Genomic DNA, 15,530 nt, shown 5'->3' on the forward strand with positions numbered 1-15,530 from the left:
ATTCTGTGCTCTGTTAAATCAATGCAAGGTGAAGATAACGAACAGTGATCAATCTCATAACTCCTATAAGCAATACAAAATATATAGTTTGGGAAACACGGACCTCTGGACACACAAGAGGTAGGATCAGGTGCTTAGGAGGAGTAAGCATCCCCTGTTGACCGGTTACATCCGCCGTGAGCCCTATATCCTGATCAGGTAAACCGAGTTATCCGCAGTCAAAATCAGTGTGCCAAGAACGGCTTAACAATCGGTATGAAACACGTCAGACAGCAATACAAATTGAAAATCAAATGGTCATCACTGTTTCGTTATATTTACACATTTAGTCTGAGTATTCTTGAAATACATAAAAAATCTCACACTTATAAGATGAAATACTAACACGTACTGAATGCGTGTCGTTGAGCATTTAAATGATTAAGTACTAACACGTACTGAATCCGTGTTGTTAATCACTTAAAAGATGAAATACTAACACGTACTTATTTGGTCAGGGTAACAAAAAATAGACGTTGAATTCACTTTACAGATCTCACTAAAACTTAAGAAATTTGTGTCACTAAGACTTAAGAAATGTGTGTCTAGTTTATCATTGGCACATTTCATTTATCACCTAACTTTCTGTATACAAATATGCTATACACTAAAACTCTATTTCCAAACATTCCATCTTCGTCTGTCTTTGATCTCCAATTGGGATACCAAACATATATTTACACGTTTAAAAAACCAGTCAAGTTCATTATCGTCATAAGCATGTTTTGGTCTAATTTTGACGGTGTTTGTTGGCGTTGTTTGATGACGTTGTTTGATGACGGTGTTTAATGGCGGTTTTTAATGACGGTGTTTGATGACGGTGTTTAATGACGGTGTTTGATGCAATCGGAACTCATCGAATGTCTCGTGCAATCGACATTGATCTCGGATGTAATACGATGGCAACCATGAGTGAATTTGATGCATTGTCAACTATGACGTCACAGCCTACTGCACTATGTTACGTACGTCGTTCAATGACGGTCGTAGCTAGCAATGAATCAAATTCACAGATGGATGCCACCGTATTTCATCCGAAATCTATGTCGAGTGCGCGAGACATTCGAGGAATTCCGATTGGTGTTTTATGACGTATAGAAGGAAACAGTACCTTTACACTGTTGATTCTTTTCAGTATTCTGATGAACGAATTTCATATTTCTGTGATAAAAAAAAAATTCTGGCCACAAACACATATGTTCAGTTACAAGTATCACATTGTAGATATTGAGTGACATGTATCACCTGATGCCACCTCTAATGTTATGAGTTTGATCACTGATTGTTATCTTCACCTTTCATTGTAGAGTGTGTGGCGGGCTTTTTCGGATTCAGTTGCGAGAACCCATGTGGACATTGTGTACAAACCACTTGTACACAGGAGAGTGGACACTGTTTACGAGGATGTCAAGAGAATTGGGAGGGTGCCAGATGTGATGGTGTGTATCCAAAGATTTAATAAGTAAATCGTTTTTAAGTATGTTAAGTTTTTGCACATGATGACTTACATTTGCTGGAGTACGTTAAGGCTTTATTTATGATGCCTTACATTTGTTGGAGTATAGAACGATGGGCAAAAATGTTTTAGTCAATGTATAGGTTATTTGCAGTGGTATAATTTATATAACAGATTGAAATGAATTTTAAAACAGTTTCGGTATTCAAAGTGGTTTATGAACTTCTAGATATCCTGATTTATTGCATGACTTATTACATTATACAAGTTACATGGCTCATTGCATCATACAAGCTACGTGACTTATTACATCATACAAGCTACATGGCGTATTACATCATACAAGCTACATGACTTATTACATCATACAAGCTACATGACTTATTACATCATACAAGCTACATGACTTATTACATTATACAAGTTACATGACTTATAACATCATACAAGCTACATGACTTATTACATCATACAAGCTACATGACTTATTACATTATACAAGGTACATGACTTATGACATCATACAAGCTACATGACTTATTACATTATACAACCTACATGACTTATTACATCATAAAAGCTACATGACTTATTACATTTTACAAGCTACATGCATATACACCTTCATTGACAATGCTCACGTTTCAGCTCGCTTGATGACGTCAGAACCAAACACAGGTGCCATTGGTGGGGGCCTTTTTGCTACATTGTTCGCCCTCGTTGGAATAATCATGTTAATTGTGCTCTTGAGGTAATTAAATTCCCATTGATTCCATTCTAGAATTAATCTTTAATTACATAGCCTCTCCTGACATTTAAATATCTAATATTTTTGACAACTGCTGGTACTTTAATAGTATCATTAAATGGACTTAATTAAGTAATTCTTGACTTTCAATGGATTCTATATTTTCTTAGGTACCGGAACGTAAGAAAGAGACAAAGAAGTACAAGTAGTGAACTCAACACTGGTGTCACTTCTGAGCTGAACTCTAACCATATTCAAGAGGGCAGACGCAGAGATACCAGTGGTAGGTGTATTTACTCCACGTTATTGAATGATAAACAACCACAAACGTAAACATTACAAACTCGTGTGTATTGTCTATCAATTCCAAAGCACATTGAATTGAATGAAATTGTAAAAAAGAAGAAAAAAAGATCAAGAAGTGACCCTACTCTATGCGTTGTATCATTAACGCAAATAGGACTTTACCCCCGGAATAATTTACGATAATTCACGCATTATCGCTTTTTATAAAGGAAACTCGCCTGGCGCCCCATCCAACGTGCAGATACCCAATGTGGATGGCTCGTTGGAGTGTGGCTATTACAACTTAGCTTACAGAGGGACGGACATTGTCATCGATGAACTCCAGCGTTGTATAGCTACAAAAACCACGGGACAAAACAACATCTTCCTTGCGGAGTACAAGGTGATAGATACCGAAAGTATCTGAATGTCGACTAAGTCGATGGACATCAACTTTGAAATTTCAATGCATGAGCATGTTTGAAAAATTCACTACCAAATTAATATTATCTTTCAGTGATGTAACTGTTTAAGGGAAAACCAATTTGAATGTTATAGGAACTTATGTACTACATAAACCACAAGGTATAAATCCGTGAAGACATCAACATGATCCACTCATATTTATAAATCACGTGACAGATATAATCAAGTTTCACATGACAAAAGTCTCTAAAATTCACAAGGCAAATGGAGTTCTTGTCATTTCTAAACAGGTGATTAGGACTACCATGTCTTTCAACTGATTTGATACGAGAGAACATGTGCATATGATCATTTTTTAAAATACAGAAAGGTTACTGACATATAAGTTGATGATACAGGGGTGTCAGAAGTCTCCTCTAAAGTCAGCATTTCACAAATTCTATGGTCGTTATAACGACCTAATTTATAAATTCAACCTGTCATTAGGTTTATTGTTGTCTGATATGTAAAACTTATATGATGTGTTTCATATCAAATATTAGACCGTTCTTCGCATTCTGTTTTGACTACGGATTGTTCTATTTACCGTATAAAGATAAGGGACTCATGGCGTATGTGACCGGTGAACAGGGGACGTTTTCTCCTCCTAGACACTTTAACCCACTTCTAGTATGTCCAGGGGTCTAAGTTTGCCGTTGTCATAATATTGCATTCTTTATGGGATTGATAATATTAATTGCAGTTAGTTATTTTGACTTTTTCATACATATTTAATAGCGTTATTCATAGCGGTACCGGATACCACCTCTGGTACATCCAGGGGTCCGTGTTTGTCCTACTCTTAGTTTTGTATTCTTTATAGACATTCTGAGATTGACCACAGTTCGTTATTTCTACTTTTTCGTGTATAATTTATACCTTTATTTATTACGGTACCTGATCTTACCTCTGATATATCCAGGAATTCATATTGCCTGATTCATAATTTTGTATTCTTTACAGTTATCTTTGTTTTGTTACCTTACTCTCAAAGTTGTGTAAATCAATTAAAACAAAAATCTGCAAGTTTCTCTTGTTCGCATTACTTGAATGTTCTCCTCATTAATGCCATCGTTAGATGAAAGGCAAAGATAACGAACAGTAATCAAGATATTGTTATCACTTGTTTACCAGAAATTACCGCCGAAGGACGTCAGAGCTTGTTGTGAAGCACAGAAGACGGAAAACCTTGATAAGAACCGTTTCAAATCCACACTTCCTTGTAAGATAAATACGTTCTTGAGAAAAAGATGTATCGCTCTATGTACTATTAAAATATTTTGAGCGCTGATACTTGAAGCACTTATCATATCTGATTGTTTAGTGAGAAGTTATCTGAACATTTTCTCTCTGTTTAGATGATCATTCGAGGGTTGTCCTAAAACAAAGGTGGAGCGCTTCCGACAACGATTATATCAATGCAAATTACATAAAGGTGACATATTACAGTAGAATAGCAATGAAGGTCAGGATAGTGACATTGAGTTTTAACATAGAGCCAGTAAGGTTGAATATAATAGCACGGACATTCAATGTTTGAACAGTAAGGTGTAATGTAAATACACTGATATTCAGTTTAATACCCCTGAGATGCAATATATTAACACTGCCACTCAATTTAATAATAATAAAGTTCAATACACGAACACTAAAGTGAAATGAAGACAGCACGGATATTTTTAAGATTTATTAAAATTATCTTTCTTTACAGGACACAAATGGAGAAAAACGTTATATTGCAACACAAGGTACGAGATTCAGTTCAGTTCTGCAAGCTTTTCTTATGGACCATATTGATTGTTTTTACGTGAATTTGATGTCGACCTACGGGTCTTAGAATAAGCAATGGCACTGTTACACTAGAATACACCATCGTACTGTTACACTAGAATACACCATTGCACTGCTGCTTTGTAAATACCCAGTGTTTCTCTTTAGATGTGAGAAAGAGAAAAGCAGCCTACGCTTGAATATCGAGTACTTGACATGGATGTATAGACTACTTGAAATGAATCTATAGATTACTTGATATGAATGTATAGACTACTTGACATGGATGTATAGACTACTTGACATGGATGTATAGACTACTTGATATGAATGTATAGACTACTTGACAAGAATGTATAGACTACTTGACATGAATGTATAGACTACTTGACAAGAATGTATAGAATGTATAGACTATTTGCCTGACTGTCCTCTTACTAGTTCTTCTAAATTCCAAGTGAATTCGTTTTTCCCCAAACTTTTTCGTGAGGAGATAAATACTAGTTATAACAAAGATATCTAATACAATAAAAGAGCATGCATATCATTACGGTGTGTCAATATCAAAGAAGAATAGGCGATTATCACGATAAAGACCCCTTCCTGCTAAAAGTATGTGTGCGCTGAACATCGGCTTATACATGTTGCAGCCCTCCACTGGCAATGATGACGTATCCATGCAAATAAAATCAATCATTCAGACGTGAAGAAGAAGTCTTATAATGTTCAGTCACATCCCGATCCTTATAACTGTAGTATATATAATACTCAAACTCAAACTCATCATGATGCTAGTGAGAGATCTATCTTTAACCCTAAACCTATTTAACATCGGCAATACTAATGACAATATTTATCATAAACATGTCAGAGAGCGAAATTGCTAACAATACTATTGTTAAAATTAACTGAGGGTGGCTGTGCATGGAGACAAAATATTATTGAACACAAATCACAGTGCTTACAAACATAAAATCAAATAAAACCAATATTTCTATCAACCAAATCTTACAGATAACTAGTTGCAAAAATATCCAATCACATCATCAACTACAGCAGTTTAAATGAATCCCAAAAAAATGTTTCGACAATTCTTCGAATTCGCCACTCAATTTCAATTCATTTAAAATAAAGCTGTCTTTCGAAACACATTAAATAACAGATGGACCACAAACACCACGGTAAAACCTTGTGAATGATAACATTTGTCGGGAAATCCAAAAAGATTCTAATTCGTCATTCAATAAATTATCGCATGTGATAGATGACTCAAACTGACTTTGATTTGTCTAAATCCTGACCAGCGTACATCCTAAAGTTTTCTACCACACAACATTTCTCCCGCAGGTCCAAGAGAAAATACAGTTGAAGATTTCTGGCGACTGATATGGCAAGAACGTGTAAAGGACATTGTTATGTTAACTAATCTGATGGAAACTGGAAAGGTTTGTCAGACTATTCTTTATTTTCAATTCATTTTATGTTCTACATATTCAAAGTTCATAGTTGATCTGTCACTGCTTTAGAAAAAGTGTGCGAAGTATTGGCCGGATAAAGACAAACACCTGAGTATGGGTCGCTGTAGAGTATACCTGTCTGATGAAACGATCTATGCATTCCATGTGGTTCGAAAATTAACTGTTGAAAGAGTAGATGTAAGTATCGTTTAGTATAATTTACCAGAATGGCGTCACAACTCTCAAGTTTTCATCAGTCATTGAATGCAATGGAAGGAAACAAGAAGTCTATGATAAAATTATATATAACTATTTTCGTTCACAGTTACGTACCTAACACAAATAGTCATTCATTATTTGGAATTGAGAAAGAGTAAAATCTTCAGAGAAGTGAACAAGTCTGCAGGTTATCCAATATTCGTGGCTAATTCCCTGAGAACCACTTGTCCGTCTTGATTTTTTTCTACTACTGTAGTTAACACAGAGGAGAACAATCACACAGTTCCACTATACGGCCTGGCCAGACCACGATATTCCTGAAGAGCTGGGATTGATTCAGTTCCACAGATATGTTAGCACTCGATACCGACCGGGTCCCCCTCTACTGGTACATTGCAGGTTTGTAGATACACTATATGTTTGTAAATAAACTATATATTTATCGATACATTGTCGGTTTGAAGATGTACTACAGGTTTGTAGATACACCACAGTTTTGTAGATACACTGTACACTGCAGGTTTGTAGATACACCACAGGTTTGTAGATACAATACAGATTTGTAGATACACTACAGGTTTGTAGTTACACTGTAGGTTTGTAGATACACTATATGTTTGTAGATACACTGTAGGTTTGTAGATACACTGTAGGTTTGTAGATACAATACAGGTTTGTAGATACAATACAGGTTTGGGGATACGCTGTAAGTTTGTAGATACATTATAGGGTTGTAGTTACACTCTAGGTTTGTAAATACTTTGTAGGTTTGTAAATACACTACAAATTTGTAGATATACTGAAGGTTTGTAGATACACTGTAGGTTTATAGATACTTTGTAGGTTTGTAAATACTTTGTAGGTTTCTAGATACGCTGTAAGTTTGTAGATACACTGTAGGTTTGTAAATACTTTTTAGGCTAGTAGATACACTACAGCGTTGTATATACACTATTAGTTTAGATGTTGTAATGTGTTCTTCCACTGTTGATACATTACAGATAACCTGGTCCTCTGACGCGTTTCATGAACAATACCGACGTGAAGCTCTGCAGTTCAGACTCTGTTGTACAGATATGAGATCTTAGCTTGTAGAATTATCATTATTAATATTAGTATCCTTATTTTCAGTGCCGGTGTTGGGAGATCTGGGACGTACATCGGTCTTGATTCTCTCTTAATTCAAGGAAAAGAAAAGGGGAGGATCAATGTTTTTGAGTTCGTAAAACAAATGAGACAGGACCGAATGATCATGGTCCAGACACCGGTAAGACCGCAATATCTGAGGAGTTCGACATGCAAATGTAGAAAGCACTTCAGATATTCATTTCACTTAATTGCTAAAATCGTAAATAAGTAATATTCAAGGTTTCAATCGTATAAATATATTTTGATCTATATACAAATAAGGTATATTGTGTTACATGGCGCGTTTTGTTTACCCTAGGAACAATACGTGTTCTTACATAGAGCACTTCACTATGGATTTCAAGCAAAGAACACCGTGATATCCGAACACGATCTTCCGGCAAAAGCGAAGTCATTATTGGATGAGTCATCACCTTTGAATCTACAATCGTTGTATAACGAATATCAGGTATATTTTCAATAATCGGGACACGGGATTGTAATGTGTTCTAGCTGACTGTTTTATTCTTATGAGGAAGAATTTATTTTTAAACTTCTGCATCGGAATAAAAAGGTCCTTGCCGTGGCTTTCAACTCGGCAGTTAAATATATCGACGGGTTCTACCTTTGTATACCTTTCTATTAGCAATGCTCATTTTCATTCATATGTTGGTTAAGTATATTCAATGAACTCGAAATAAACGACACCATAGAGTTTTTTCATATCTGCTTTATATTTGGATATTTCATTGAACATAGATATACTGAAGCAGTTTTATCTATCTATAATATTCATTTTCACTCGTATTTCGATTCAAAATATCCCTCTGTGGCCGAGTGGTTAGAGCATCGGGCTCAATATCACACGGCTTCTCACCTCTGTTGGCGTTGGTTCGAATTCCGCTCGTGCCGGAAAGTGATAAAGTTTCCCAGTTTACTTTCGGAAGGTCGGTGGTCTCTTCCCTGGTACATTGTATCTGGATTCTCTCTCCCACCAATAAAAACTGGGCGCCACCAGATAACTGAAAAATTGTTGAGTGTGGCGGAAAACATCAATTAATCAATCAATCAAAATATCCCAGCAAACTCGACATAAAAACACTACAGTGTCTTCCAAATCTGCTTCAAACCTGTTATTGAATATTTCATTACCACCTACATGTGGTGTCTATGTCTCTCAACTGATTTGATACGCTCGAGGATGCTTTGCGTATGATCAGTTTTGAAATCGATGTGGGTTACTGATCAATAAGTTGATGTTACATGGGCTTCAACAGTCTCGTTTAAATTCATCATTTCACAAATGTTATGGCCCTTATAAAGATCTAATTTACACATATAGCCTGCCATCAGGTCCAATATTGTCTGTTGTGTTTCATTCTCATTATTAGGCTGTTCTTTACATAGTGATTTTAACTAGAGATTATTCCGTTACCTGATTAAGATAGGAGACTTACGGGACCGGTCAACAGGGAATGCTTACTCTTCCTCCTAGGCATTTGGCGTCACCTCTGATGAATTTGATCATTGTTCGTCATTTTAATTTATTCATGTTTAACATTGTGTATCTGTTGAGAATCCCTCGTTGTAAATAATAGCTTTTTAGTATACACGCAAATTATTATAAACATATACTGAAAAGTTTATTTTTAAATGATCTTCAGTTTCTAGAAACATTGATACCAGTTTACAAGAGTGAAGAAAAAGATCTCGCCAGAACCTTAGAAAATAGAGCCAAAAATGTCGACATGGAGATATTACCAGGTATACTGTTACTGAGAAATGAAAGACAACACCCAATCTTAGAATAAACTGTACTTAGTTGCAGAACAATACTCCTATGTGTAGGTTACTCAACACGTAAATTTGTAGAATCAGATTTGTTTGTTTTCAGTGTCTAAATTCCGACCGTATCTGACCACCTACGTCAAAGGAAGAAACGAATACATCAATGCAGTTATTGTTCCAGTATGTTATAAAAATAAATTCATTAACTTCTAGAAATATCATACAGTTTTAAAGTTAAAAAAGACTCTGGTGTTAAATATTAATTCTGATTTCATTTCAATGTACACGTAATAGATAGTTTGTATTGTTCTTGTCTGAATGTGCGTTTGTTTTTATTTTCCAGTCTTTCACAAATCCCACTGCGTTCATTATTACCCAGAAGCCCCTTCCTGACACGGAGGTGGATCTGTGGAGATTGTGTGTGGATCATGAAGTGAACGTCCTGGTTGTTTTAGAGGGGAAGATCCAGGTATTTTGTGGACTTTCCAGTTCCTCTAGACTTCATCTTCACTGATTTAGTTCCATTTAAGTACTTGGAATGTATTTCTCTGCAATTTACTTTCGAATGTGAACTTCACGATCATAAAATGAGAATAGACTAAGCCAAAACTTACACATTCAATATATCCTAGATTTGTTACAATAACTAAAATTCATTATCAATCTTTTAAATCGTATCAAAAATCTACTATTATCTTGAATTTGATTTACATATAAACGTCAATAAGTGATGAGTTAGACCTGATCCCACCTCTGGTGTGTCCAGGGGTCCGTGTTTGCCCAACTATCTATTTTGTATTGCTTGTAGGAGTTATGAGATTGATCACTGTTCGTTATCTTCACCTTGCATTGAACTTCAGTCTATTCTCATCTGATTGTTCATCACTAGTTCGTTTGGTAATTTTTTACTCGAATATTTAAGGAAAACAAATGGCTACCAACGAAAGGACTGTCACGAAAATGTCCACCATTCATCATAACTGCGGGAAACAAAGAAACTCACACTGGTGGTATTATATTGGATAGTCTTCAAGTTACACAGGACGTAAGATTATTAGTCTACCGTAAATTACGGATATAACAAGTTACACAGGACGTAATATTATTAGTCTACCGTAAAACGTGGATATTACAACTTTCACAGGATGTAAGATTATCAGACTACAGTAAAGCACGGATATAACTAATTCATAGGACGAAAGATCATTAGTCTACAGTAAATCACGGGTATAACAAATTACACAGGATGTAAGATTATTTGTCTCCTGTAAAGCACGGATATAACAAGTTACACAGGACGTAATATTATTAGTCTACAGTAAAGCATGGATATAACGTTTCATAATACGCGAAATTCGTTATATTTGTAAGACTCTAAAGTGCGATGGGACTCCAAAGTGCGATGGTCACACCAAACCCCGATGGTCTGCGCCAAACCCCGATGGTGTGACACGCCAAAGTGCGATGGTCCACACTCATGCGCCAAAGTGCTATGGTCTGACACGCCAAAGTGCGATGGTGTGATACGCCGAAACTCATTGGTTTGTAAACGACACAGTGGTGTGGTACAGACGGTACCAACCGTTTGTTGTTTCACTAAAATACCAGTGCAAAATCCATGCATAAAAAATAACAAGTTCAACTTATTCCATTACCATCTAGTTGTGTTATTAAATACAAAATTTTCCAACGCGAAATCGTATAGAATATTTTGCATTAGAGCATATCCCCAGGATTTTAGTACGTGTACATCACACGTAATAAATGATCCTGAATTGAATTTGCGCGAAGTAGATAGTTCAACAACAAATGTACTTTGCCGTTCTCACTATCCTCAACTTTGTATACCTTGCAGTTGCTGTCGTTCGTGTTGCATTTTGTCAGTTTTATTTTGAAAGACGTTGAGGATAACGTCACAATGACGTGACATCACAAACGTTACTTAACTCCGCACCATCGGACTTTCGCGTGGCCATCGCACTTTGGCGTCCGTAACGTTAACAAACCATCGCACTTTGGCGCAGACCATCACACTTTGGAGCGACCATCGCACTTTAGAGTCTTACATATTTAATTAGGTGTTCGTTACTACATTTGTGAGGAATGGAATTTGCTTCGTTATCAACGGTTAATCATTATAATAGTGTTAATTAAAACTGAGCTTCATTATATAATAACAACAGATTGATCTCAAACCAGTTTATAATCTTTAAAAAGTTCTAAAAAGATTTCGTGAGTTGGATCCATTCACAAGCTGTAACAAATAAAGGATATTGGAATTTGTTTTTACTATTAGGGAGATAAGAAGAACTTAAAAGTCTTCCAAGTACCGTCCAGAAATGAAGACGCCTTGCTGAAAGCCACGGAACTATTGTTAGACAGAGAGAAAACCAGCTTACTGACGACTATTGTAATGAGCAAGTAAGTGATTTCATGAGTAAAATAAAAAACAAAAATATGTGAGTTCAGGTCTTGCAAACTTCCTCTACGGCTCCCAGATCTCTTCGTGATCTCAGTCACAGATCGTTCGTAAACTTTTATCATTGCATTCATTTCTTGTCAACATTTTGATATTGTATTGAGTAAACACGCATAAACTCACTCATAAATATCCACACACAAACACGCATAAAATCAAACATATATACCCCCCAAAATAATAACCCCTTGATATACCAGAGGTGGAATCAAATTTGTAGTAGGAAAAAGCATCTCCTGCCGATCGGTCACATCCGCTTTGATCCCTATATCTTGATCAGGTAAACGGAGTTATCCGTAGTCAAAATCAGTGTGCCAAGAACGACCTAGCAATCGGTATGAAACACATCAGACAGCATTTGACACAATGACAGGTTTTTATTGGCAAACTAGATCGTTATAACGAGCATTTATGTAATGGCACATGTTTTATATATTATAAGCGCTTGATCAATAACTTTTTTCCATTTAATCAAGGAATGGTGCCGGGCCAGCAGGATTATTCTGTGTTTTACATAACGCTCTACAACAGCTTCGTATGGACGGGGAGGTGGACATATTTACAGCGGTCAAACAAATACAGACCAGAAGACCGGAAATCATCACAAAACTGGTTAGTATGAGGGTAAAGACATCGGTCAGTATACAGATTAACGATTAATATTATCCTGCATCCATGGTACCAATTGTATCTTACAACATAGAACCAGTGGTGAATCCAAAATATATTTCAAAGAGGAGGTGGAGATTGTGATCTAAGTAGGTACCTTTTCCCGCAAAGGAACGGGAAGGGTGGTGGTGTTTTAGAAACCCTAAATGACGGGAAAATACTTCTTTTGAAAAACATTCAAACGAAGAGGAATTACAACCCCCGTAATCCCCTCGAGATCCGCCACTGATGTACAGCCCCCGTAATCCCCTCAAGATCCGTCACTGATGTACAACCCCCGTAATCCCCTCAAAATCCGTCACTGATATACAGCCCCCGGAATATCTCGAGATCCGCCAGTAATGTGCCACACCCTTTACACTCTGTAGATCCGTCATTGAAACAACGTGAGAACCATCTTTTAAATAATGAAATCAACTCTTCGAATGATTGAAATTGCTGTATTTCTGAACACTGAACATAAAAGACAATGTTCTAATTGACATGAGTAGATTTTACAATCAATTCCCTGGAACAAGTAGTCCCTACTCCATCTAGAGATGATTGTGTCATAAAGGTAACTTGTTCTCCGAAAAGTCGTATGCAACATCACAAATATGAAGTTTTCACCTATATCAACAGAGTCAAACATCATCGGTGTATGATTAAGAAATGAAATTCAATTTTGAAAATACATGAATGGATGAACTGCGCATGCGTGATTCATGAAAAGTATGCAAGCGTAAATCGTTTCGGTTAATGCCCTAATGTATTTTCAAAAATAGAAATAAAATCAATTTTTCATATTTGCATTCTACTTTCATTTCTGTTGGAATTCCAAGCCGTTAAAATAGATATACTATATTTATCTTAAAAAAACGAGAGAGAAAACCGATGAATTTTGAGAATGAAAGCACTTCATAAAAATCATTTCGTATATTGCATTTTACTTGTATTTATGTTGGAATTCCTACTATTAGAATACACATACTATATGATATTTATCAAGATTCAGTACTTTGATTATTTTCTTGTAGGAGGAGTACCAGCAGTGTTATAAACTGGTTGCCCGCCCTGCTTCCTCTGGGGGAATATATGCTAATCTTTAAAACAAAATTACTACACAGCAATCCTCTAATTCGTATGCATTGTGTCATTATTTGTTTAATTTACATTCCACTGTGTTTAATTCATTAATCAGTGCATTAAGTTTTGTGTTTTATCTTATGATAATATTCGAAGAGAGTTTTCTTGTTCTTACTCTTGCTAGCCAAAATGGGAACTTCAAAACCGAAGCGAGATTCGTCGAGGCTAGATATTTGGACTGACGTCTCTTCCGAATCTCAGACCAGTGTCACACAAAGTGATTCGGGAAATCTTGCCTGAATTGTGGCCGTTTGTTGCGATTAAAATGGGTTAAACTGCATTTCTTGTCCGCTTTAACTGTTGGCCTTAAACATCCTATTAATTCCCTATCACTATAAAATGCATTTCTTACCTTTACACAATGTAAACCCCACAGTAAATAAAGTTGCCTATTTTTGAAGCCGTTGCAAATGACGACCATTTCATTTTTACCTTCTCAAAACTGAAGAGTTCTGATAATATATGACGCCTTCAAATCAATTGGTTAATTTGTTTTAGAAAGTTTTTTTGTATTGCTTTTAATGTTCATGCATAGATTCTTTATGCAAGGTGAAGATAACGAACAGTGATCAATCTCATATATAAAGTAATTGTCATTCAGTAAGTGTTGTATCTCTAGTTGTAATTCAAAGTATCATGAAATATACTATGGAGACTCTTCCGTGTACTTATTATCAAGATTGTGATATATATTTATAGGAATTACTTGTGCATGCGTGAGTATTACTTTTGAATGCTATGAGAAAAATAAAAACTTGAAACTTGCTATGTTGAACCACTGTTCTTATTCACGTAACGGTGAAATTCACTTTCAAAACAGCTTTATTCTCTCAATTAATAAAATATTACCGCCATTCTTCCAGTTTCTACATCAGATCATCAGGTGACACTACATTCAACTGTGTTGTCGAATATTTAATCAAATTAAGCTTTATTTTCCTTTCGATTTAATTAACTCCTGTGGTACAGGTTGAATTAAAACCACAAAAAGAATCCTTGAAATCAATATGAAATTCTTAGAATGTCACTCCAAAGTCATCTTGCATGACGTTTCTGCATAATTCAGACGGAACACCACCACCTCAGACAACCATGGCAACCACGACATTTCACACTGATATAGACATGCAAGTCTAAGTGTTTATACATTCATAATATACTCCATTTAATCGAAAAATATTAATCTTTCAATTCTAAATCCCGTGAATTTGAAACATAAAATGGGAATTTTTGTTTTTGATAGATGTAACAAGAGTTACCTTTCTTTTCTCAGATATGCATTTATGTGTCTCTTATTCTACGTCAATAAACAACTGAATGATATGTTTGATTCACTTACTATAAAAAGTAAATAAAAAACAAATACACTTTTAAACAATTGTTACAAAAGACTTTGCTTAAGATGGGTTTGTTAAATTGAACTTTGTATTTCAAAAAGACACTTCTGGGTTACATGCATTCACCTCTCCATATTATTCTCATACAGAATTAGTGAATGGGAGAATGCAGCGCTTTATCTATTGTTATAGCTAATGATTATTTAGCAACGAAAAGTTCCTAAATTCTTACTAACTATTTTGGCCATTATTGATCGCCAAGTTTTCATGAAATTATACGATCCGCACCTAAACTCTCCGAACATGAATTGCCGTTATCGCGTTGTAAGCAAACATCAGATTAGTCATCCAATGGTGAGCTCTGGTAGCCTGTTTCAATATTTTAAAAGGGACATTAGCTATGAAAGTGATGACAACCATTATTTATCAAAATATTCCAATGGCATAGTAATATATATTAATGATTAATACAACATTTATTTTGTATATATACAAGACCGACCTTATAAAACTAGGTTAGATAAACGTTTTTAATGTAAAGAAATGTATACGAGAGAATTGCTGT

The 15,530-nt window shown here is 35.6% G+C and overlaps 1 protein-coding gene across 1 annotated transcript; it reads left to right on the plus strand.

Annotated features, from left to right (window-relative positions):
- The first annotated feature begins 974 nt into the window (after positions 1-974).
- Positions 975-14,519, plus strand: LOC130049755 (receptor-type tyrosine-protein phosphatase mu-like). Its single transcript, XM_056147724.1, has 19 exons — positions 975-1,064; positions 1,347-1,501; positions 2,414-2,526; positions 2,759-2,931; positions 4,128-4,215; positions 4,352-4,428; positions 4,705-4,741; positions 6,111-6,208; positions 6,290-6,418; positions 6,696-6,838; positions 7,571-7,706; positions 7,887-8,036; positions 9,232-9,331; positions 9,462-9,535; positions 9,699-9,824; positions 10,278-10,400; positions 11,652-11,776; positions 12,311-12,446; positions 13,520-14,519. Exons 1-19 carry the CDS (start codon positions 975-977, stop codon positions 13,589-13,591), a joined length of 2,145 nt encoding a protein of 714 aa, XP_056003699.1. The 3' UTR covers positions 13,592-14,519.
- Positions 14,520-15,530: the final 1,011 nt, after the last annotated feature.

Source organism: Ostrea edulis, chromosome 8 (assembly GCF_947568905.1).
Source record: "Ostrea edulis chromosome 8, xbOstEdul1.1, whole genome shotgun sequence".
Taxonomy (NCBI): Eukaryota; Metazoa; Mollusca; class Bivalvia; order Ostreida; family Ostreidae; genus Ostrea; species Ostrea edulis.

Bases quoted from the DNA above. Each gene is read 5' to 3' on its own strand.
- LOC130049755 (XM_056147724.1), top strand. From the start codon at position 975: ATGACGTCACAGCCTACTGCACTATGTTACGTACGTCGTTCAATGACG. The intron at 6,209-6,289 runs GTTTGTCAGACT...TCACTGCTTTAG, and splicing joins ATCTGATGGAAACTGGAAAG to AAAAAGTGTGCGAAGTATTG. The intron at 6,419-6,695 runs GTAAGTATCGTT...CTACTACTGTAG, and splicing joins TAACTGTTGAAAGAGTAGAT to TTAACACAGAGGAGAACAAT.